This window comes from Leptosomus discolor, chromosome 7 (genome assembly GCF_034619465.1).
Source record: "Leptosomus discolor isolate bLepDis1 chromosome 7, bLepDis1.hap2, whole genome shotgun sequence".
NCBI classification, from domain to species: domain Eukaryota; kingdom Metazoa; phylum Chordata; class Aves; order Leptosomiformes; family Leptosomidae; genus Leptosomus; species Leptosomus discolor.
The window spans coordinates 34,768,825-34,795,453 of record NC_141397.1 but is presented as its reverse complement, the minus strand read 5'-3'; the positions used below and the strand labels follow the sequence as shown (position 1 = coordinate 34,795,453).

The following is a 26,629-nucleotide window of genomic DNA, read 5'->3' as shown; positions in this document are numbered from 1 at the left end:
CATGTCGCAAAGCTGCAGTAAAGCCTTTGTTTGTAGTGCAGAAATGCTTTAAGTTAGTTCAGCAGATTTCAGTGTTTTTGTCTTCTAAGTGCACACTTCTATAACATGCTAACGGTTAGACCGAGGACATACCAACAGAAAGTCTCCTGTTTGAGAAGATACCAACCTGTGTGCTAATTCCCCCTCTAAAGACATTAATGTTTTGACCTGTGCAGGATGCTTGAGGATGTTTAATTATAATGGCAAAAGACAGAAACTTACTGTGGTATTATTAGAAGGTAGACAAGGCCAAATAAGGCAGCTAGAATTAATGAGAGAACTACAGCACTGGTGAAGTACTCATCCTGAAGCTGGTGGTACTGTTAAAGAAAGGAAGAAATGAAGTGAGCGTTTTATGTGCACCCAGCCACCCACGCTTGTCCATTCTCAGTAAGAAGGAACTATAGCCTAAAATAAAACAAGCCCCTACCCATTTTACAAACATACAAACAATCATTGCTAAATTCACACAAAAACCCCCATAAGGCAAGTCTACACAACGTTTTCCCTGACAGCCTTCTGTTTCAGCTGCTCCTATTGGCCTAGATGTTTAGTTTTCACCCTGTAACTAGTCAAATCTGCGCTAGGCTCAGACATAAACTTATCTTTTGGAGCAAAAAGGATTCAGCCAATCTGAACCAGAAGGAGGTGGCACTCCCTCCCCTCTACTTATCCATTGCAAAAAAAGGCCAAAACCTCCTTGATGCTGCCTTCAAGTTCTGTCACCACAGCTGCCTAGGACAGGACACTAACAGATGGGCTAGAGGCAGCTGCTAATGACAGATACGGGCTCAGTTTTGAGCAGTTACTGTCCCTGATTCCACTAAGCCACAGTCCTTACAACAGAACACTTTTCAGGGAGCGTTTTATCTGAAAGATCCACATTTCAATCTCATTTACACCAAAAGACTTTCTTATTTTGAAAGAAAACAATTACAATTAAATAATAAATCACTGTGGAAACTTGAAATCAAAGTTAATGCTCAAGACCTTAAAAAAATTGAGTACTATGTGACACACAGCCTGCTGACTCGGAACAGTAGTGACATGAAATCTTAGACTACGAAGTGACTTACAGTGGAAAAATAAATCCTACTGCCAAATTAATCCAAAATCATATCACTTTTGCTTTTTCAAACACACAAACGAAAGGCTTTTATTTTTTTCCAATTAAAACAAGTTGTATCTACTAACAAAACCCATACAGGGTAGGAATAAACAGCTATACTTTGTTAGCTTATATACATGCTTCTAAACCTGGAGTAAGTCCACTGCTTTCAGCAGTCACACTGGCACAAGATCACAACCTGGCCGAGATATTTAAGATCCTTTTGTATTTTCTAGGATTGATGGGATCAATACTTACTAGGCTACATATGCAGGAGGGAAGCATCCCCTTGTCATTATTTATGCTTCTCCAGAGTGGATGAATGAGCAGGCAGACACATTGCCACAAGACACCATTAAACAGGTGACACAGATCAGGTCAGGCAGTTTGGAGAAGCAAAAGGAAGGCCAAAACACCTCCAAGTGCTTCCACAGAAGGTGGAGATAATGTCTCTCTCTTAACTGAGGCACAATCCAGTGGATTATTTAAAGATAGTGAGCAGAATGTAACTATTGTATAAAAACCAACAAAAACCCACAATGCCAGTCGGCTCACGGTCAGGGAAATCAGTAAAAATAATAATAAAAAATCCCTTACTTTATTTTCACGCTCAATTTGCTTGTACTTCAGGGTAATGAAGTTCAAGTCAGCCATCTCAGACTCAGTTTGCCGGGCCTCTATCAAACGGCTGATGTATCTGTTTACTCGAGTTCCTGGAGTGTTGTATACAACATTGGTAGAAAAAGAGGAACGATTCCTGAGTTTTTCAGAGGCTGTTCTTAATGCTCTCCTCTGTAGCACAGGTGAAGAAAGAAGCAGAGATTTTATTAACATTGAAATTTTTCATTGCCGTTCATATTATCTCAGGCTCACAGCTAGGATGAGGAATTCATTAAGCAGAGCAACTACAAAAGACAGATCTTATCTCTGTGTGATTGCCATCTTTTAAAAACTCCTTAGCTGAAATCCCAGTCTCATTAAAATCAATGAGAAAACCCCCACTGCATTCCAGGATTTCGATCCTCATCCACAGAAATTCTCTTTACATACTGCCCTGACACTTCTCTGCCACTGAGGCAATCAACAATCAGTTTGATCCCAACCACTGTCATTTAACCTAGAAAAATAATTAGAATTTTTTCCTAGATGGAAGACATGGCGCTCTGGACATCTTGAAGACAAGATAACCAGGCTCTTCATGATACAAGGGAAGTCCTACTGTCCAAGACTATGTAGGTAACAACATGTATTTTGAAAAGACAGTTTTCCTCAACCTCTTGCACAATGACCATACGTGACTTCAGAAGGTCTGAAATCTCAAGTGTTCCTATCTTTAATTCACCCAAGCGGCTCTCTCATTAAGACCACTTGGGTATGCCTCAAGTGCACGTGCAGATCCAGATGGAGAAGTCCCATAAATTATCAAAGGTAACCTGTGCCTAACTGGGGCTAATTCCTCCATGGCTGAGACAGCACAACTGACAAAATGATCACTCATAGTCCCTTTTGGTGGAAAAGATTTAGCACAGAGTATATCTGAAAGGGATTTTAGACAACCTGTCTCACTTCTCACAAAGAGCACTTGGAAGACAGTGAACAGCATCTGAGCTGCACTGGTGGTAACCTTCAGTTGAGGGCACTGCAATCTAAACCATTATGGCTCGATCTGCATCAGTATGACTGCCCATGCCCTGGCACACCAAAAGGACCAGGGCCTTCAGAAAATACTCTTGTAGATGCAGCATTTTTTAAAAACAGAGTGAGAAAGATGTAGGCCAAATCCTGTGAAAGAAAAAACAGTCACCTAAAGATCAGCACATTGAGCAGGAAGAGGGAGGCATGAATTGAATACCCTTTTCACCTCAAGATGGGTCAAGTCTTACTTACCAGAAGAGTTTTGACAAGCAAGCTCAGGCAAGTTGTACTATTTTTATACAGTTAAAGGAATACTTTTTTAGCTAACATCTGCAGAGGTCCGGAAGACAATGCAAAACATTACAAAATGACAAGTCTGTTCAGGGATAAGGACAATGTTGGCTCAGGGTATAATCAGAAGATTCTGTCAGCAAGCTGTGACAAAAGCACGCAAAATTTCTCTCTTCAGAGCAGTCAGTACTTAATTGCTCACTCTTTAAAGGCTATACTACAAAATACCCTTTTAAACCAGATGGTAAAAAGAGGTGGTGATTGCTATTTAAGTAATTCTGCAGGAGCAGCAGTTTTCTGTCTTACTCTACAAGCAGTAGCTCTCATGAGATCCTCATCAGTGAAAAAAACAGTGGACTACAGTGGTTCATTAGCTCACACATCTTATGTTATATATGTATTATATCTGAATACTTATGAACAGCGGGAAGGATTAACTGCTGGCTGATACCTTAGTTTTCTGGTGGTTAAAAAAAAAAAAAAAAAAAGACCTTAGCAAAGAGAAACTAATTTTCCAAGTCCTGTTTTTCTGGATTTATATGTAGAAAGCAGATTATATCAGCATTAAACAATTATGAGGCTACTTGAAACATTTTTCTTCAAGTTATCGGATCCCATCACTTGTTAAGATGTCTGTGGTGTAAGAACTGATTGTTTCAACATGAAAAACAATCTTGCGGACGTACATGGATTAGAGCTTTCAAATCCAATCTTCTAGGTTCTGTTAGTCATAATAGAAACCTTAAAATGGCAGCCAAGCAATTGTTTGAAATGTTTCTAAAGTTGTTCTCTTGCAGAAGACATTTGTCCCACAAGTTTGTAGGGAAACTGAGGAGTTTCAGGAATATTTTCAGGAACATATAGTTTTGCTCTTCATAAAGATAAACAACAAGTAGTTAGCATATGTATTGCTAAAGGTGCAGCAGAAAGTACATCTTTGGGGATTTCTTATAATCCAAATTTAAGCCTATAGCATAACAGAAGTGAGAAAAACAGCATTTAAAGAAAGAAAACGTTTCTTTGCTTTAAAATCTGCAATGCGAGTAGATGATAGGAGTTATTCCGATATATGCAATAAATTATATTATCTATTCTGCCATTTTGAAATCAGGTTAAAGTTACTGTGCTTAATCAAAATACCTGTTGCTCACTTACAATTATTTTCACTCGGTCTCTTATTTTTATCTCTATTATTGTTTCGCACAGTAGACTTACATTATCTCTTATTTGTGACCAAGATCCAGTATTTCTATTTCTCAGAAATTAAATAAATAAATACATGCTACAGTAACATGCTGGTTTCAGAGCCTTTATAGCCACAATGTGTTTTACATGATTTGAGGACTGGTATCTCCAAAGAAACACTGCATTGCAACACAGTGTATTTATATTAAAATCATATATCATGTTCCGCAATAAATGTTACATATTAGGTACAAAAGCTCAGAACAACTGGTTCAGTTAAAGACTGTATCATAGAATTTCACTGCAAATGTCCTGACATTTCATCAGATCCCTAGCAAACCCTTATCGAGACTTTCTGTGTATACTACCATATTTATATATACACATATACATGACACACTGTAAGTATTGCATAAGCTTCGAAGAATGTGTGGTTTACTTTTTTTAAATACTCAAAGAACAGTACTAATTCACAATTGGAAGGACTTGTACATAGCCAATTTCAAAATCAAATCTGGAGTTTCTGAAAGGCTTCATTGAAACAATGTTTTAAAGAAACTAACAGACATTTCTCCCCTTTTCCCGCAGAAGAACATAAGCACATGTAAAATCCAAAACACAACAGTTAGAAAGCTTCCTGAAAGTAAGATTTAGACTGAATCATCAATAAATGCATCTTATTTAAAAAAAAAAAAAAAAAAAGCGGAGCAAACAGTCAAGATTAATTACTGATTCCAAGGTACACATCCCCTGCTTTTGAGCACTGGTGGAGTGACCTATGTAATATTGCCACCTGCTGGCACAGAAAATGGAGTGAACAATTCTTTGAAAGTTTTTTCTCCATAAATTTCTGGGGAGATCCACACACAGAAAAGGAAGTAAACAGGCTACTAGTGTGTAAAGCCATTTTGAGTTATGGCACTACAAGCCATTCAAGAAAGTGGTACTCATACCTGTATTAGGGACTAAAGGTTTTTTTGGCTAATCAGATGCCATTATTTTTTTGGAGAACCATCTAGAGATACAGAATTATTCTGTTGTTTTGCATTTGCTGCCATCAGCTTCAGACTGTGACTCACTCATGATGCAAAAGAAAACATCTCTTAGTAATTGCAGAAAAAGCCTCAGAAACTCTAACTCCTGTGAAGGAATCTCTTAATAGAAGCCCCATAGGCCAGCTGTGCTGGCTTGTTCCAGAGGAGCACCAAATTTGAGGCCTGCTATAATTAAGTTTTGCCTATACTATGAGAAGGCTGTGGGCATCAGATAGCTCTAGCTTCAGCAGGGACACCAGAAAATCCTCTATCAGTTGGTCAGGTCACCCCGTACGTTCTCAGAGCAGGTCTACTTGATGGAGCCCCAGAACCAGTGCCCAAGGAGCCCACATGGATTACCTTATCGTCATCCTCACATGTCATGACATTGGAGAAAGGGATCTCTGCTTTGAACATCTTACGACAGTGCATGAGCTGAACGAGCAGGTAGCAGACTGTCTTGAACTTCATTCTTTTGGCAGGCTTAATGTCCGAGAGAATCAGTCCAGGAAATATCTGTTGTTCGGAAAAATAGTATTTGACTGTGTCACTATATTCCCATGCAGACATATGTACCTGCAGACATTTACACCATCCAGTGGTCAGAACAAACCAATATTCTAATCAAGAAGCAATGCATTTTGATAACCATCGTATATTTGCAGATGAAGATTACTTCACTTTTTTTTTAAACCTGAGATATAGAGAATCTATAGAACAGACAGTATTTAGAAACATACCTAACATTTTGGGAACTGTTTTCTACCTAGAAATGTAAACTATAAAAAAAGCATATTAATGACAAACTCATAAAAGAGGCAATATTTGTATTTCTTGAACCTTAAAATAAATTCTGGAAAAACGCAGGAAAAAATAAGGAGGAAATGAGCATTTTAATTAACTGATGTTAAAAAGATCATTTCAGTCTTTTTCTTATTTCCTCATTTTGTTACTTTGGTAAGCCCATCAAAATCAGAAAAGGATATGCTTTCACTTTAAAGATACACTTATAGACATGCCCTAAAAGGAGGCTGTGAGGCACTGAGGCTATATCTTACATCTTATTTCTTCAAAGCAAGAAGTGTTATACCACAGAGAAATATCCTCAAAGGGTTGGGTATAATCTTTTCCTTCTACCATGGAGCTCCCAGTTCAGCATGGACAAGTATTTTCTTGGTTAACTCTTAAGCACGTATTTAACTCTTGCTGACTTTAGTAAACCCCTAGCACATGTTCAGATGCTTTCACAGATCAGAATATGAGTGATCCTTTATTCTACCCTCAGTATTTATACCGATCTCATTCATGCTTCTGGCATGTGGAAGGATCCCATGCCACCACAGTATGGGAATTTAAGCTTGTAAAATTTATCTTTTCTGGAACAGCAAAATAAAGAAGCACAGAGGATTTGGTCCCTAGTGTTCCTAGGTAGAAAAGACAGAGAAATCATCCTCCAAAAACTTTATTCAGATGCTCTAAAACCCACAAATGGCACTGAGGATTCGCTGTCCTATCTTCACAATCCTATGATTTACTAGAGCAGTTTACATCATTACTTCAATGATCAAGGAATGAAGAAGGAAGTAAACTGGAAGGATTTTTTTGATGCATGTTCTCATGGATTCCTAAATTTAGAGGGACAGGGCAAATGACACTGCATATATTCTGAATGGCATCTCAGGTACTGGTTTGCTATGCAGTTTAAGGCTTCCAGCTATGCACTTGCATTTTCTGGAGAAGCAAGGCTATATCTTATTGAGCTCCCAATACCCTGTTTAGTCAGTTACACTGTGGCTACAAAACACAAAAAAGAACTTGTGTATAAAGAATTGCACATTTTTTACTGGCAGATGGCTATGTTATAAATACGTGACGTTTCAAATGTGGAAAGGTGCCTAGTTATGCACACACGCTTTATTGTGCACTGAAAGGCTGACTGAAGCCAGCTAGCATCACCAGTGCTGTACTGCACAGTCAGCAGCTGGAATCTAAAAGGACATCAGTGTTATCTTCTGTGTACTCACTTGTATAAGGGATAGTTTAACAGAAGTCTCCATGAAGAGATTCCCAATACAGACCCTTTATTTTGAGGGCTTTCTTGCAGAAGACTTACTGCTGTGTTGCAATAACTTCATAGAAGATACTGAACAAGGATATTCACATACTAATCATCCTTTTGGTATTCCTAAGGACACCAAGTAGATAGTTGTTAGGCTTGAGTATAGCAGATATGATCAGCTTTTGAGCTGCCATTCTCAACAGCTAAAACATACCTTTTGGACAGGTGGTCCACTTACGAATTTTCCTAATGTAGCCATACTTCCTCTAGAAGTAGTATGTATTTTACTCAGTCTTCCTATCAAGCTTTTAATACATCAAAAATGAGCAACTATCTTGAAACTCCCTCCAGTTTTCCATTTAAGACACAGAGATAAAAAGGGAATACACAGAAGTTTACAGGTGGACCATATCTCAAGAGATCATTAGCTCTTTCTTTGCTCAAACCTTTTACCGCGGACATTGCATTAACTAGGTGAATAACTTTGGTTTTAGGTCTCCGTTAGATTGGCTGGAAAAGATGCTCTTAAATAAATACAGAGAGCTACAGGAGCTGCCTGGCAGCCTTCATTATGGAAATGCCACAGTAAAGGTGCAAGAGAAGCAAAGAATAGGTAGAACATCTTACTAGCAAAAGATTCAAGACATGACTGAAAAAGGTGAGCACATGGGCATGACTATATGCTCCTGCAAGGATTTGAAGCCCTGTGAAAAGAGAAGAATTTAGACTTTCCTCAATGTAGACTTCTTCTAATGTGTCTCTGAGAACAACCTGCAACTTCAAAACTTGGACTGGACACAGTTTGGCTCAGGCAGCGTGGCCCTGCTACAAACATGACTTTTCCTCAAACACGTATCTTCATGTGGTTTCCTGACTATATCTTCAAAGAAGTAGGAAGAACATTTTTAGCTCATACCATCGACTCCTCTTTTTGTTTATAAATCTTATTGGCAGATAACTTATCAATAGTATACACCCTTTGTGTGCTGGAAATACAGGGGAGTTTTCCAGCTGTCTTGCAGTCAAATAGAAGTTTTTCAACTCAAGTCACTAAAAAAAACCAAACAGAGTAGTGTGTCCACTTCTGGGGTCCCCTGTACAAGAAAAACAGTGACAAACTGGAGTGAGTTCAGCAAAGGCTCACCGAAACTATTAGGGTTCTGAAGTATACAATATATGAGAAGAACCTGAGCTAATTCAGTTCATTTAGCTGGAAGAAGAGAAGGCTAAAGAGGGATCTAATCATTGTCTTCAGCCACCTAAGTAGTAGTTAGAGAGAAGACAGAGTCACTCATCCCAAAAATGCTCAGAAAAAGAGCAAAAGGCAATGAACATCGGCTGGACCAGGGGAAATTCCTATTTGGTACAAAGAACAGCAGTTTTAACCGTGAGGATGACCATGTGCTGAAGCAGGATGCCTGGAGAGGCTGCCAAACTTCCAGCTGGGAAAACACTCAGCACTCACTTAGCTGAGTTCTCCTGAGCAACCTGCAATTTGAAAAGTGGATCTAACATGAAGCTGACCCTCCTTTGAGCACAGAGGTCAACTGCATGATCTCCAAAGGCCCCTTCCAAATTCAGATACTGCGTAATGCTACGAAATCACGTGGAACACATATAGCTATGTTCTTCATGGCTGGCGAAGAATCTCACCATGCAAAGGACATTGTAATACACACAAGTTGGGCACACTGTCAGGTCTCAGATCATGTATAATTTTATATATAGCTTTCTTCTTTTTTTTTTTTTTTAAATCTAGTGGTTGCAGGACATATAGAGTCTTCAGTAGGACTGCGGATTTTCCATTCTACTATTATATGCACGCAATACCAAAAATACAAACCAGGGAATTGTCTCCCATTTTCATCTGACAAATCATGTCCCATTTTCATTATTACTTTACAACAGAACAACACTTGACACAGTGAACTTCTGAGTGGAACATTTAAGCAATCTCACCTTCTGCTGTAAGCCCCTGACAATGGCAAGAAATGTAGTACAGTCTGTTAAAACAGATTTAACAAAAAAAGCCCTACCAAACAAAAAACCCAACCCCAGTGTCTTTCACTCTGCCTTTTCTCTGAACTTGCTCCAGGCTAGCATGACAGGAAAGCTGGACTGCAGCATTCTCATTCCAGCTCATTTTGTCAATACATTTTTACTTTCACACTTCTTTTTGATCCTCAGGATCATCTCTGATTCTGTTCATTGTTCATTTTTTTCATAATTTTGGGAAAGGTTGTTTCTTTGCTGCAATATAGCTGGCAAATAAGCTTAAGAGCTGGGATTTTCTAACAGAGCACTCTGAAAGCAGCCAGACTATCCACAGCTTTGTGAGTGTCTTTAAGTACACAGAAAACAAACAAGCACTGATTAAAATTCTGGGAAAACACCCCAGTGCTTGAACCTCACGTAATACTCTGGTAAGGGATTCACTGGTGCTTATCTGGGATTCTCAGAAAGCAGTGGACTGTTGTTCCCCTGACTATATTCAAGCGCAGTGCTTACAATGGCATGGGAAAGAAGATACTAATGACATCCAAAGCGCATTTACAGAAACAGTAAATGCTGTAGTACTACATCTGTTTGTGCTTTCTATCTTCAGGCAGGCAGGACCATGCCTCTTAGAAGTAGTGTTTGTTACTATCTGCAAGCCATTTTGTCCTGAGCTAGGTGGGCAAATCTTGTTTGTTTTGTTTTGTTTTTTTTTTACAGTTAAAATCATCAGACATTTGCTTTTCCATCCTTTTCTACTGCCTTTATGACACATTTTGCTTATCACTCCTCAGCTGTCCATCAGGAAAGTATATTAGTGATTTTACCAGTAAATAATACATCTTCTATAGATGTACTCTTAAATTTCAGAATGGTGTGGCCACTTCCATGACATAGAAGTAGTAAAAGTTTTTAGCAGCTGTGAAGACTAAAACAATCTGTAGGAGATCAATAACAGAGAAAAATCTTATACCAGTGCCTTACGATTCTCCCTTCTACAGACTCCACATTTTTGAAGGAAGAAAAAGAAGAGAGGATAAAGATGTTAGAGCAGATACCTAATTCCACCACCACTGACAGACCAAGATGAGGGCTGTCACGTTGACGATGATGCACTAGCAGCTTCATAGCAACTGCAGAAACAATCCTGAAGATGTAAAGTAGCACAGTCTGCAACACCAGCATCATTCCTCTGCCTGTATTTGCTGGGTGGTAACACAAGCAGTTTGCTTCCAGTGTCGGGGTGTGTATATTCCAACTTGTGCTACACAGTCTCAAGCACAGATCAGCCCCTGTCCAGACACAAGCTAGAGCTTCCATCAAAAGGCTGCGTGTCTATCTGTTAAATTGGATCTGCTAAGGTATTTCTGAGTTGTTAAAACCTGAAATGCCCAAGTTATGCATTCAGATCTCTAGTTCAGTTCCTCAGTAGGAGCTGCCAGCCATTGAAAGCAAAGACCACCCTGGACTCTCCTAGCCCTGACAGCAGTGGTAGCTGCAGGTAGCTGTCAATTTGAAAGCAGAAATCATCAGTGTGTGCCCAACAATGCACTCAGATGCTTAACTTGGGGCATTTCAAATCAGAACAATTTTGTCAAATACATTTTTGCTTGGGGTTGCTAGCAAAGGAGAGAGTTTATCTGAGTAGTTGGAAAAGTTTTCATATGCCTTGCATTAACTGTAAAGCTCTCTTCTTCTGTTACTACTTAGAGTGTAGGAGTCAGAGCTCTAGCATTCCATAAGGGCTGGTGGTCACTTAAGTAAAAATATCCTCAGAACGAATTAGTCCAGAAAGCTCAGAGCTTACAATGACCATGAAAACCTTCTTGAGGCAACGTGGACCAGATATTTTTAGAAAAGTCAGATGCAAAAAAATCCTGGAGAACTGCTAGCCATACGCATGGATTTATTGGTCCATAAGTGCTCTGTGGAAAACACAAATTTTACATCTTTGAAAAAAAAAAAAAGGAGAATCTGAGAACAGCGTGTCATGTTCACGTAGGCCTAACCAGAGCGATTAAATCAAATTAACTTTGCAGAGAAGGAAATTTTCTACAAATATAGACGGAACTTCAATTTGAATGGAAACAATACATGAAAAAGAACTAACTGCAGTAATTTTTGATGTTTCACTCAGTTTACTTTTCTCCTTTTGTAGCCACCTTTTTCTTCCGTTATTGTTCACAGGATGATACCAGGACATCTTTTAATCAGGTCAGAAAAAATCCAACAAACTGCTATCAAAAATCCTAGTAATACATGGATTATATGCCTCAAATTGCTTTAAGTTAGATGAAAGTATTACTAAGACATGATAGAAAGCCTCTCAAGAGCGCATATGAGCTTGTGAAACATGATAGTTGCTAACAATGATTCACGGGTAAAAGTGACTCACCAATAAGGCCAAAAGGCAAGCACATGTAGTTATTATGTGTTTCATCTATACAAAGCAAAAAAGCCACCATGAATCTGTGTTGTTTTCTTTGTGCTACATTGCATGAAGTTTATTTTGTGCTGGGGAAAAAGAAATCAAATCAGCCATGGGAAAGACATAAGCAGACAAAACATGTTAGTTTCTGGCAGAAAGGTATGAAGCCTAGTAATTTATTGTAACATAGAAGGCAGATCAGCCGCTTCATGCAACAAAGCTATGCTGATTAAAAGTAAAGGAGGATGTTGTATTCCAAGTCAAAAAATACTGCCTTTTCAAGCAGCAGAGCGACAGAAAATTTGTTTAATTTCTTGTTACTGCTTGGTGACAGGACTGCAAAGCAGGAAGTTTAAAATCACATCTGTTTATGCTAGATGAAACAACAACATACGAAAGTGATGTGACAGCCTTTGCCGCTTTTCTTGCGGCTGGTGTCATGCAAGTTAGAATGAATCTCAGGTTGCTGAATTTCTGCCTATTTGATCATGAGTCAAAGAAATTAACTGATCAACCTTTTGAGCTGTTAAATCCATCTGCAATCCACAATAAATTATGCCACAGGTAGTGTAGATAATTGCTCTAGGTATTTCTGACATTTGCAAGAGTTTTTAGATTTTAAATAGTATTTTCCAAAGGATGCTCCTGAGCTGTGTTTGCTTATTGAGAGGATTATTGAACCTTCAGGCTTTCAACTGAGTTTTCCTGAAATCATTAAGACTGACAAAAGCAGTTTCTTCTTCCTCAGTTATTGCTTTAACTTCTCTGTTCAAATATACTGCTGGGATTTTGGGTTGTCTATAATTATTTTTTGGACAAAAATAAAATTGAAATTTTAGTCACCTGCATTGGAACATTTAGGGCATGATTCAACACAGCAAACCAGGAGACAGAGTGCCATACCTCTAACCAGCATCTGCTGCCTTCCACCTGGATAACTAAACAAGGATTGAGGAAAAAAAAATTAGACCCTTTCACCTGGGATTTTCAGGAAGGCCGTAGCATCACTCAGAGACTTCAGATAATAGAGTTGGGCTGTCCAAGCTACAGAAAGGATTTTGTGAGAACGCCTGGCATGGCTTTATGTGTTCATGGTAAGGCAGGAAACAGAAATGTCAGCCTTTTCAGAGAAACAGTGAGTTTCCAAAAGGTGAACAGATGCATTACTCACTTGATAGACTTTTCATGAATGTCAGTCACTGTGTGCTATACAAATAGTAGATGCAGATATCATGTGATTTACATGGCCACAAATAAAAGATAACTAACTATCATCTGTGAATACACAGTTAATTGGTGAATAACTCACTAACACATTAGTAGAAATTTTGCAGATGGTGATTAGCAACCTATTGGAAGCTAATTATTGATTACGTTTGAGGTGTGCTGTAACATCCATGAGACACTTATGAATATATAGGAACCATTTATAAGTTGTACGTATAGTGTTTCCCTATGATTTTTATGGCCCCCTTTCCTAGACACAGATCTATTGCTTCCTGTTAGTGGTCTATAGCATTATTTGTCTTTGCCTTAGCTCTGGAGCCAGCAAAGTTACTCAGTGAAGCAGGTTCCCTTAAGGTGGCAATGAGTAACAATGATGGCAGGCTCGCTTCTGTAAATGCAAAAACTAACACATTCTGAGAAATCTTTCCCCTCACAAAAACTTGATCACTTCTGACCACTGCTTGGCTATCTGTCAAAGTACCTTAGGAATTTCGCTAAAGCAACTGTTTTCTCAGCTGGTGAAATTAAGGAGCCTTTCCAAAACTAGAGAGGTGCCATCAGAGAGTGAATTGCAGCAACAAGTACAAAGAAGTAAGCCCACCTACCAAACTGCTCAGTTATCACCGAGGTTGTGGCCAAACCTTAGGAGGTGTTATACTGCAGGAGAATCATACTTTCTAGAGCAACAGAGAAGTGAAGTGGACAACTCAGCTAAGCTCACTACCTCTGCTCTGCTTCTAGCAGCTGTAAAACCGAGGCAAAGATACTTCGATTAACGTCAGTGCTGACAACAAAAGAACAAAGAATTCTGATGAAAGCCAGATCCACTCTATTAAAAAAAATTAAATTAAGTTTTAAGCATACAGTTTGAAAGTTGGAACAAGATTAGTTGGGTAATTTACCATGGAATCATTAATGGAAAAAGTTATTTAGCTGTGTGTAAGCCGAGTTATAAAGCTCTTGTAAGGGGCTCTGAGATTAACAGATCTGGCCTAGATTTTTTTTTTTTTCATGAAGTATCATCCATATACAGTAAGATTTACAATATTTCAGAAAACTAGGACATTTGGAGACTAAGAGAATGTCCATGTGTCTAAAGCATAGAGTATGGAACTTGTGAATATTTAATATATTAGGAACAGATCTGTTTTTCTAACTGGGATCAGTCCTGTTTCAAAAGTCCAAGACATTCATGTATATGGTCAGACTTGTGGCTAGTTACATTAATCAAACTTTCCAAATCTTGTCTCCATGCAATATTTTGGTCACATCACTGTAAGTTTTAGTATCAACATAAAATAGCATGAAGACATAACTAAACTTTACTTAAATGTACTGTGTTTTCAGAACCAGAAACTTTGTCAGGGCATTATAGCATTTTGAATTATATTTAGAAAGCATATTTGCATAAGTTTTTAACTATGATGGCCAGTAAAAAAAATTACTTAAAAAAATTTCTGTATGCCTTTGGAAATCAGATGAATATAAGTCTGTTTAGAAGATGAATGTTATCCAGTGAACCTGCATAATTATTGCTTAATAATAATAATAGACTAATACAATCTCTACCAAAATAAAAACTGTAACAAAACAAAAAGTATTCCCTCAGTGGCCACTTAGAAGTGCGCTCACACCTATTAGCTTATACACCAAACTAGCAACCAGATCAGATCACAAAATTGTGGTTGCTAGTTGATTCAATAAAAGATTAAAAAAATTGTGATTATTTTATAATTTGTTCACATTCAAAATGTAACTGGTACATGAGTCATCTTATACAGTTATTCTCATTCTTGGCTTGGGTGATATTTATGATTAAAGATCTTCCTGTCAAACTAAATATGGAAGAATGTGGGGTATGTGCCTTCTAAATAAATAAATAAGAATTTAAAAAAAAACTAAGGGGGCCTATTTACCTTTCAAATTCAACAGATTCTTGGCCATCTGTTGCTCGTAACATTGATTTTCATTCCTCTTGGCATCATACCTGCTAAAGTCAGTTCACATTAATGTCAGAGATGATGCATAAAGAATAAAAAAATGTGTCTGTACTTTAGCTACTGAGGCTCCAGAGGAAGGAATACAATATTAAACCAGCAGATACCTGTATTCACCTAAAGAAGCTCCATCTTGTCTGTGCTTCATGGGCAGACTTCTGTTTCTGTGTCTCTGATGAGTTAATGACTGAATCAGGGTACAAGGGGACAGCATGTGTTTATTTTGAAGGTAAATATACTATTACATAGCTCATGGTCCAATGATCAGTGTGCAAGTATATGAAGACTGGGGACCACTGTGATGCACTGTGACAAACAGCAAAGTGAATGCTGATTGATTTGCGAGCCCAGTGGAGAAGCCAGTCAATACCAGTAAAATTCATGAAATGTATCTTTCTGCCAGTCTGGCTGACATGCCATCAAGGCATGTCAGAGAGCTCATGTCGTTAGCCAAGCTGCACCGCAGCATCTGCCACTTCCACAAACCCGTCAGTGACACCCATGGGTAAGATGGCATTTGATTTATGTAGCTGATGGCAAACCCGTCAGTCGTTTCTCAGACATCACCAGGAGTTTCTCAGCAATCTTGCAAAGACAAAGAAATATGTGCTTACACAATAGTAGGCTCTTACCCTTGCACATTAAACATGCATTGACCTGGTTTACTTTAACATGTGAACATGAAGCTTCTGTTCCTCAATCAGTGGTTTATGCAACAGAGCTGACACAACAGTTTCTCTATGTAATAGCCATATTTATCCCCTTTTCTCTCTACTTGTCTCTGCGCAACAAATCTATCAAAAATTTCCTGAAATTCAGCTATTTCTTTTCTCAATATGAAATGAAATCTGATACATAATAACACAGGTAATGAAACTATACATAACGCTGCAGGAGTGAAAAACCAAGACACAAAAAAAATCTAGCAGCGATAAGCAACACACCTACCTTAATTAAACCCTCCCTTACATTTTCTTCTTTATTATGATTGATGAATTTAAGAACTAATTCTGGTTTCAAGAAAGCCACCAGAAAACTCTCACACTGACTGCCAAAACAGAATCTAGCCCACTGTTTTTCCACTTGTTTTCTTTCATACTACCTAAACCCGAATCTAATCATATATATACCAGTAGAAGAACAAAATGTGAGCTTGCATGATTTTCACAGTGGATGAGAACACTCCATCTCTCCAATAACAAGGAGTGCATAAAAACTCACCCTTGCAGCAGCCTTTCTGGGATAAAACAATATCAGTTTTCACTTCCAGAATCAAACTCCCCTTGTGACTAGACTCCTAACATTTCCATAAAAACTCCCTGAGTCATCAAATTCAGAACAAGAAACTGACTGCAGGCATGGAATTCAAGATGACCTGTTTTTCCCTGGTTACATTTTTGTCAAACACTCATTGGCTAACACCTTCAAGCATGGAGCTCTGATACTGCTTTAAAATGTCCTCTGTATTGTTTTCATACTTACTTACAGAACTAGATATTATAGTTCTCCCTCTAAAAGGTCAAATCCCTGAATGAAACTTGTTTGGGCAGAGTCTCAGAAGACAAAGGTGCAAAAGTCTGTATCCTGAGTTGACTGGCTGAGATAAAGAGCAATAATATTCCTCTTGGCCTGTAAACATGTTATGGCAGATAACTTCTAAGATAAGCCTCAATCGATGTGGAAAAGGTTGGAACACACTGAATGTGTTTAGATAATGATTATGGACTTTCAAGACTCTTACTGAGGTCACAAAACATTTTGTAGTGGAACAACAGGCTGCCCTGAAGTCAGTAACTGATTGAGGAAGAAAGGTGTCACTATAAATGAACATGGTGAAAAACCACTGTCACCACCTTCACTGCATGCTGGGACTCAAAGTATTACCACCGCACTGCTGGGCCTCTGTTCTTCCCATCCTGAAAATCTAATTAAAACGAGGAGTCACATCCACCTCCATCAGGAGTGGCTAAATCCCGAGCAACATCTAAGGACAAGTTCCTGCTCAAATGAGCTAAAATCTTCTCTTACCTTATTCTTTCCATACTTTCAATTTTCTGTTCTCCACCAAAAAGAAGAAAAGAGCAGAAAACGTTATTGTCCCTCAACAGCACTGCTGACTTACTCCTCTTTCCCCAGGACATCTCCAAGGGTCTGACAAAAGGAAGAAGCTGAGGGGAGCTTAAGAAAATTTGGAGGGAAGGGCAGCTAAGATAAGAAAAGGACAACCAAAAATCATTGTGGGAGTCTGAGGTGGCAGAGCAAGCAAGGAGAACATTGAATTTGTGAGCAGCTCAACATAGCAGGAGAAAAAAACATGCATGTTTTGGACACAGAATATATTATTTGTTGCAATAATCTTAAAAAATTTACTCAGCTTCAGCATAAATACCTGATCTGTAGTACAGAGGTATATATATTCGAAAGCAGGATGGTTCACAGCAGCTTCTTCCTTCCTCTGACCTAGATAAAAGGGCTTTTGTTGTACAGCTTGGCAACATGGCAGCTTTTCCAGACTTCCAGTGGGTATTAGTTCAATCACTGCTGAATTTATTTCACTAACTTTTCTGCTGTGGGCGTGACACGGCTGTAAATATTGATTTTTATGTGTCTATTCATTGGGGAAACCTCTAGGCCCAGCAAAGGAGCCACCAGCATCACAAATGGTTGTAGAAAGGGTTAGGAGAGCATGAGTAAGACGGCTTGGGAATATGGGAACGAAAGAGTAAAGAAAACTGTAAGAAAAAAAGCCAAGCTGTGAGCGTTAATATTCTGAAACAACCTTTTGAAGGGAGGAGGAAGGGTAGAATGAACTAAATTTTTTGGAGTAACATATCATATAATTTCTGATAGAATGATTACCAAATCCAAATAAAACAACAGTTTTCTTTTTTGGGAGGGTAAAGGGAAAAATGGTTTTATTTCTAACCTTCAAAAGTAAATTGATCATCTCCTCTATGTAATAGTCAAGGTTAGATTTCTTAGCATTCCTGCCTCAGTCAAAACAAAAAGATATAAATTCAAGAGTGTTTGAAAAGCTTTTAAAAATAAGAAATACCAGTATTGCCTCTGCTTTCAGAATAGCACAGAGCAGTTGTTAAATTATGAAAATATATCACAGAATAAGCTAGAATTTGTGGAGCTTACCTTCCTACGATGGGATGGCACAATAAAATATGTTTCAATATTATGCTTCTTCAAGAAACTATTCCTTTCATGACCATACCCTGGTTCTACCTCGTAGTCCCCATTTAGGCACTCTAAGGTGGTCTTTGTAATGTGAACTTTCCTGGGGAGAAAAATTGGATATTGTCATTTAAAGCAATTATACATTATGAGCTAGTTGCTGCTGAAACACGCTCCTGTGCAGAGGTTAAAGAGGTTAAATTCCGTGCAAACCCTCATTTTTGATGTACAAAAATTGTTTTGCTTTGTCTTTTCAGCCAAATAGAACACAGAAATATTTCTATTACATGTATTTTCTAAATATTCTAATATAATCTAAATATTTCTAAATTTTCTAATTGAGCAGAGTGAACAGAAAGATAACTGTTAACTGCCCAAACATCTGCAGATCTGTCGATGTGTAGAAAGTGGAAGTCTGCACATCATTTTCCACACTGTGTGGCTTGCTTAAGTGTTTACCTCATTGCCTGCTTGGAAGAACACCCTGCTGTGGCTTCATACTCTGAATCTCTCCTGTGCATAAAGGAGAAACTTTATTTTTTTGTTCCCCTTCACGTCTCTGACTTGTTTCGTTTACTCTGTTGTGTAGGCAGCTTTCTAATTCACTTTGTGTTGGCAGCACAGCCATCTTTGATGCTATTCCTGAGTTTTCTTATCCCAAAAACTATCTTCCCATTTTCTCCCTAAAGATCCCTTATATTTGAAATGTCTTCACAGAAGATATCTGAAAAGCTATTACTGCTTTCCTCAATCAAACATGTTCAGTCTTTTTTCACTGGAAAGCCTTAAGGTAAGGAACATACAAAATACACAAAACTGTCTAAGGCAGACACATGTAACAAACAGAAATTCACTCATCTTAACCACAAAAAAATTAGTGGTTCCATTGTCCCCATGTTCAGCAAATCACGATCTTGTAAAAATCCAACAGAGGATGGTAGGTCCCAGCCCAAATGTGAGTTGCATACAGAAGTGCACCCATGGACCTCAGTCAAAATACACCATGTGCATTTGGAGAATTCCACAGGATAAATCCTTTAATACATTAATTGCTCTTACCAAACACAACCCTTCTTATCGATAGCAATTATATTGCAAATGCCTCAAAGAAGGAAAGAGATACTTCACCTATACAAGTTTCTGTTTCTTTTTCTATGGTTCTTTCTCAGACTCACCCAGGCAGTCCTCCAGCTTCCATTACATTAGCTAAAGTCACATCATTTGACCAGACATCATATTGCCATTTTCGGAGACCCAGGACCCCGCAAAGCACCCTGCCTGTATGCAATCCAACTCTCATGTTGAGATCAACCTCTGTGGCTTCTGCAACAGATCTGGAATAGACAGCATCAGAGTATTAGTCTTTAGACAATGACATTGCTGTTGATTTTCTTTTTCTCTCTTTCCTCCGAAGGTAACATATATAGACATGACTGAATAGACAGGATCTTTCAAAAAATCTCAAATGCTATATTCAGGTACTGTTCTTTTCCTTCTCTAGTTACAGTTGTAATTCCCAAGAAACAATATTCTTGGTCATATTTTAATTACTGTTGAACTAAAATCTCAGTATTTCTAAATTTCTTGACCTAATACATTCACATTTAATTTTCCAGGTTTCAGGGAAAGCTAGAAAAAGGTTATGTTTCATTACATTTAATATCATTTAAAAAAAAGGGAAAAAAGGGACAATAAAGCAAGCGTAGTAACTGGCTTTGTCATGAAACTTCCCTAAGACTATAACTTTTAGGTTTTATTTGCCACATTTGCAGTGTTTGCTATCAAGTTCTTACAGAAACTTAGGTATTTTCCTGGGAGATAAACACAGAACTTTCTGGCTGTAACTCAAATAACTCAGAGACAGCCTGCTTAACTCCTGCACTTGCCTAAGTATCTTGCATCTCACACATATTTACTTTTTTTGTCATAAATGTTCCTTCTTCCCAATGTATATTTATTTCAGCGGGATGACAAGTAACCACAACATGACTGCTGGAATCAAAAGAAAATTTTTGAAACTATCTCAGGCTTAATTTTAACCTGACGTGTAAGTAAGCAAACACGTTTCAATTCTACCATTACTCCAGACTGCTTTCAACTCGGTGTTAAAATGGGCTACCTGGCTCCTTCTTTTTACCTAAAATCTCTCACCAATAATCTTTCTCCTTATCCTAGCCTTCAGTTTACTGGTTGGTGGATTTTTCTCTCTCTTAATTTTTTTACTCACACACCCTCCCCTTCACTCATATAAAGAATATGTTTGATCCTATATGGGCTAACTGAATTTCATCATGAAGGAGTTCTAAACTCTAAGGTTGTTCTTGTGAGTAAAATATAAACTTGAGTTGCTCAAGACTTGCATTTATTTTCTCTCCTCTTTTACCACAGTTCATTGTGACTCAAAGTCATTTTATCCTCTTTCAGTTCTCTGTCTATCATATAAAAATAATACTTTCTTTTCCTTACACCTTTTGTTTGCAGTGGCTTGATCTGAGGCTAATATGTAAAACGTTTAATTTGTAATAAAATTAATATAAAATAATCTGGAAAAAGAGCATAGTATGGACCCGAACACTTCCTCTCTGTGCAGCACAGAGGGTTAAAAATAATTTAATAAAAGTTATTGTCTCATATATGTTGTCAGAGTTTCAATTTGTGATGTTCTCTAAGTTCACTATTTAATTAAAATTCTACCTGAATGAAAACCTACTCAATTAAAAATTAACATTTTTTTTTTCTAAGTGTCTCAGACTGTCAGTCTTCTTAGATGCTACTTATTTAATATTCCATAATTTTTTTTTCAACTGATATTTTCACCCTATGCTACTGCTAGGAAACTGTTGCAACTACTGATAATCACACAGAGTTGGGCTGCGCCTTTACCTTTACAGTATGCTCAGCTCAGCATCACTTCCTATGGTGAGACTGAAAGGACACAAACATATTTAAACACTCTCACGGCTTGCACGAGAAAAGAGGTATGAAGAGGTACTAGTTGAGAAGGCAAATGGATAAGCAACAATCCCACTCTACTATATTCTAACTGGTTTGATTACCCAATTACAGGAGTACAGAACAAGGAAAAGGATGAAACCAATAAATCGATGCCAGAACAGCAGATGAAGAGCGATTATAAACACTAGTATGTTTCCAAAGCTCCTGAGAGAGTGGCACAGAAACCACCTCTAACTATGGGCTTGCACCTGTAAATTAAATCTAACCTTCAGAGATTTTCACTGAGTAGCTGGGAAAACAGGAATTAATTGGCAAAGTCATTATTAAAAAGATTTTTACTTTTGGTGCCTTTTACTTAAGGAAGGACACTTAATTCCTGTGAATGCAGGACATGCTCTAACTCGCACTCTGAACTGGCTTGTGAACACTGAAAAGGAGCCTTGAAGCTAATAGTCTTACACATTACACACAGCGATAACACTGCATAAATCTTTGCAGCTCTTTCTGTTACAGAGACACCTGGCATTCCACAGTTAAGTTGCAGTCGAAAAAGAGATAATATCGGTGAATAATGAATCTGACCAATCAGTGTAAGACTTGATTTTCATCAGGGTATTAAATTTAAATTTTCCAAAGCATTTAATAGGAGAAGACCTTAAACTGAGGCTCTGGTTATCATTTTCCCTTCATCTTCATTGACCAATATATTTGTTAAAGTACTATCCAGCTACACTAGATTTGGCAGAGAGGTCTTTAGGAGGACTTTTCAACTACTTCAGGAGTAGCAGCGTAAGTCAAGATGTGGGGTGAGCAGCACAAGATACCTGGTCTCAATTTAAGTAAGGAACTCTGCAGCCATGAAGTGCCAAAGCATATATCATGTCAGCCATCACTACTATGAGTAACATGGAGATCTCTTTTGTCCCCATAGGGAGTTTGGGCACACCGCATTTTTCAGTCATATTTTATGCAACAGCACAGAAAGGCTGATGCACAGCTTTCTGAAAGACTAAAGATTTCCTTGCCCTCTTTCTACTCACTGCAAGTCAGCTTTCCTTTATTCCATATCTGTTCCCAGTCAAACCTCAAAAATAACTCCAAGGAGTCCTAAAAGTACTCGAGTGTTACAGGGCTTCTTGTGCACACTGTTTGCTTGACAAAGCCTTGAGGAAATGAAAGAAGCTAATAAAATAAGCCACCTAATGGTGACTTAACCTTTATATCTTCACCTGTGCATGTGTATTGTGCCACTAAGAGACTGACCTCACACGAAGACCGTACCCTGGCAAGCCAAAGTCCTTCAGGATTACACCTTGCTTGCCTGTCTATGTTCTCTTGCATAACTAAGTACCTATGTAATTATCTTCATTGGCAAACTTGCAAACGTGTGAGTTTCTCTGTTTGAAAATGAATGGTTTTGTTTTGTTGGGTTTTTGCTTTTCTTTTTTTTTCTTTTTCCCCCCATTTAAAACAGTATATTAAACCTCAGCTAATTGTAAGGGGAAAGACAGTGAAATTCAGACATTGATAAAGACCACTCTAGACCTTTGACCTTGCTTTGTCCCAGAGCTTGAGAGACGGGGAAATTTCATCTGCTTTTAGAAATTTGAACAGCGTAACAAAAAGAAATGAAAAGAAATGAGCAAAGAAATACGACATGGCTGATCATACTCCTTGTTAAATAAGCTAGACTATATAATGTAGCAACGAACCATAAAGCAGAATCTGAAAACACACTGTTTTATACAAAAGATTTCCAAAAGTAGTCACTTAGTAAAAAACCTAAACTAAGAACGCATTTCTAAGTTTTCCCCAGAAACTACAGTGTGTTTCAAGGGTGCTTTCCCCATTATTAAATTTGAGTAGAAAAAAAAGCTTATAAACAGTTCATTAAACTTTCTGAATTTACTTTGAAGACTTGTGTGCCCTTTATGCAGTTAATTTCCATGAATACACCCCACTGAACTATCAAAAATGAGGAATGTGAAGTAATATATAAAGAATAGGCTTCAAATACGAAATCAGAGCAGTACCCCAACCATATTCCCAAACAACATCAACATTTCTGCACTAAAATATCACAAGTGTCCAACAATTAAATTATAAATACCCTTCTGAAAAAATACTAGCACTTCACAAATAAGCCATCAACAGGAAAAATAAAAGAATTTCTCAAATAAATTATTCATTATAAGTTATTCTCTCTTAGGTTCAGATACAATATACTCCAAAGTTTTCCAAATATTAACACAAATGTAGGTCCAGAAACAAATGGAAACCAAAAAATATTTTCTTTTTAAGCTAGAAGCATGCAGAGTTTATATAAGTGACTAGTAAGATTTAACAATCCACCCTGACACCTCAAGTATCCTACCAAGCCTTTAAATTTCAGTTCTCTCCTTAGCTCCAAATACTTCATGTGCTGCTACAAACCATCAAAGTCATTTAGATCACCTGCAGAACAGCTCCAGACCTCTGCTGCATTTGAAGGGGAAGAAAAAACAAAAACAAAACCCAAAAAAACCTCTGCATCTCATTTCTTATAAGTTATTTAGGGCTTTTCTTTAGGTCCAAAAATTTCTGCATGGAAATAGATGTTTCCCAGTTAAAGCATAGACAAGATTTTCATTCAGTTACATACTTTTTCTTTTTATATATGCACGGTTCTAAGATAAGAGTGCCCTTTAATTTTGCACGTCTCTCTAAATACCTTTGTGTCAGTTCCATTTTGACTGCACCAGGAATTGTTGGTTCTTGGCTGTTAATGACAAAGACCATCTTTTTGTGAACTGCTCTGCCAGCCCAGCAGGCTGCAGGAGGAGAGGCTGCTGGCCATGGCCCAGAGTACCAAGCAACGCCTGTGTCCTCTGTCCGATTCCCACATTAGGCCTCTCAGGCAATTAAGTTTTGTTGTTCAAAAGACTTTGCTTCCTGTTTCAGCAGCTGTTTCTCCAGGTCAGGTTTGTTTTTTTGTGACGTTGCTCCCCTGGGGCATGGCAACTGAGAGCCAGGGCAGACAGCCTGGGCTGTGAAGGTCTGATGTCCTCAGCAGCCAAGATGCTCACTCTGACAGAGGTGAAAGCTGACTAAGCTTTCATCAATGGCAGACAGCTTTCTCCACTGCTGAAAATGCAGTTGCTGGTTCTCCCAGAGTTAAAGGTCAACATGCTCCTGCCAGTCCAAACTTTCCCAGGCCCCAGACCTCTGGAGGACCAGGGGGAAAGCATCGACAGTGTTGACATCAGGAAAGTTGGTGCTTCTGTCTTCTCTCTCAGACAAAAGATCACACAGGAAAACTGGATATTTCAGTTGGGCTTCCTCAAACTCACTCCTGTAGCTCCTCCGCCTTCCCCAGTACCTTTGGTTAGCTGATGACCAAACTCATAGGAAGGAGACAGTTCAAGCACCAACCTCCTCAAGTCACACGCAAGCAAGCAGCAACACAGCACATGGGTGCAAAATAAGCCCAACTTCTATCTGTGAGGTCTTACACGGACTGCTGGTGGAGCCATCCATATGGGATATGGGATAACCTTATTAGGTGGAGCCATCCGGATAGGATAAACTCACCTATGCGACAGAGCTGGGCCCCACTGGGGTGCCTGGATTTCAAGAACCAAATGTTCATGGACAATTTCCTTCAGACCTCTTCAAACCCCATATTTAGTAGGAATGTTCAAACCAGGGGCCAAAACAAGACCTATTCTAAAGTCACTCTCCCTCTCCTTCCCCTCTATAATATGTATAGGTTAAACTGAAGTAGTCAGCAGCAGCTGCTGTGATCTATAGATGTGCTCCTGCTGTGCCATGCTACCTGCCACCATAGACATAGTGATGCAGCTAGTGGTGCAATTCCAGCAGAGGCAGTACTAAAATAGCCTCGTAGTAAGACGTCAAGGGAAGGGGTACTGTGAAAATGTACCATTTATGTGACGACATGAATGATTACAGGATCCCATTCCACTTTTGACAAGTTTATGAATGTTAACCCCAGTATTTCAGCCCAGTCCCAAATCTAGAATTTATATCCTGCTCACTCAGATTTGCTCCTCAATTCCCATCGGAAAAATTACAGTTCGCTTCTTGCCCTGTGGTGTTATCAAGTGCATTTAAATAACTCCCTCATTTCATCACATTCCATCTCCTAAGAGGTTATGTTTCTGGACTGAGCCAAACAAGTGTTTAATATAATTTATATCAGATGAAGTGCTCTGTAAGGAAAGACAAATAATTATTAATAAACTATAAAAATTGCATCCCATAGTGCTAGCTTAAACCAGAACTCTAGCCAGTTTATGGGGGAGAGAGGGAAGAGCTTGGGTAGCTGGGCAGAACTTTCCTGTATGGCAGTTAGCTAACACATATATCTATCTAGAAGGTAGAATACTGTAGTAAATAGAGTGGAACCTTCAAACGTGGCAAGCAATTTAAGTAGGGTGAAGAGTGTACTTGGCCTAACACACTGTTCAAAACCAAGGTGAGGACATCTGCCACATTAGAGCAACATCTGGCCCATTAGAGACACTAATGAACATGACTGTTTAAATTACATTACTAAGAAAAACCTGACAGTTAAAACACGCCTGATGAAAGAAACTTTGGTGATATCCAACACTTAACTCCCACTTAAATACTGCCATGATGGTTTAAGTGACTCTGAAGCAGAACAAACACCTGGCCTGTACTGAGGCCCTGACACAGAACTCATTGGCAGCAGAAATTCTTTTGGAATAGAAACAGAATATAACACTATCTGTTTTGTTGGGGTTTTTGAAGAAAATAAAAGATCCTCCCATAATGATTCTGGTCTGACTTTAACTGTGCCCTTGAAAAAAAATACTTTGTAGAAGGCAGATGCAATTGTGAGAACTCTTAAATGTTTTATAATATTCTTTGAAAATTACCTTGAAAATCTCAATCTAAATGTAATGAGGCAACATTCTCAGGTGATACTCACATGCAGCACCATATTCTAGAAAACTTAAATAAGAGTTACACAGAACATGAAGAGAATAGAAGGTATTAATTTATATGAACTCATTATAACATTCAACTTAGTCAAATCACAGATCCATTAACTAGCCACTAGAAGTTTCTATTACTTGAATTTCTAGAAAAAGCACATCTTCGTGGTACATATCTCTGGGACAGGCACTTTTGACAGATCCATCAGCTGAATCACAATTCAAATTTATTTATTTATCTACTTATCCCAGGTAACATGACTGTGTCGGGTTTATGTAGCAGGCTTTTGGTAGCAGGGGAGTGGCTCCAGGGGTGGCTCCTGTGAGAAGCTGCTAGAAGCTTCCCTGGCTCCAAGGTGGACCTGCCGCTGGCCAAGGCTGAGCCAAACAGTGATGGTGGTAGCACCTCTGCAATAACATGTTTAAGAAGGGAAAAAAAGGAAATTGTGGAAGACCTGCAGTAGAGAGAGGAGTGCGATGCGAGAGAAACAACTATGCAGACACCAAGGTCAGTGAAAAAGGAGTCGGG

General features: G+C 38.5%; 1 protein-coding gene across 1 annotated transcript in view; it reads right to left on the bottom strand.

The window, feature by feature from the left end:
* The window catches only part of ADCY1 (adenylate cyclase 1), a 179,614-nt gene that overhangs the window by 54,579 nt on the left and 98,406 nt on the right, over window positions 1-26,629 (bottom strand). Inside the window, exons 6-10 of the mRNA XM_086468155.1 lie at window positions 19,357-19,515; window positions 18,143-18,284; window positions 5,653-5,808; window positions 1,745-1,939; window positions 262-359 (exon numbers count right to left, since the gene is read on the bottom strand). Of these exons, the coding sequence (XP_086324281.1) occupies window positions 262-359; window positions 1,745-1,939; window positions 5,653-5,808; window positions 18,143-18,284; window positions 19,357-19,515 (750 nt within the window). The remainder of the gene's footprint in view (window positions 1-261; window positions 360-1,744; window positions 1,940-5,652; window positions 5,809-18,142; window positions 18,285-19,356; window positions 19,516-26,629) is intronic.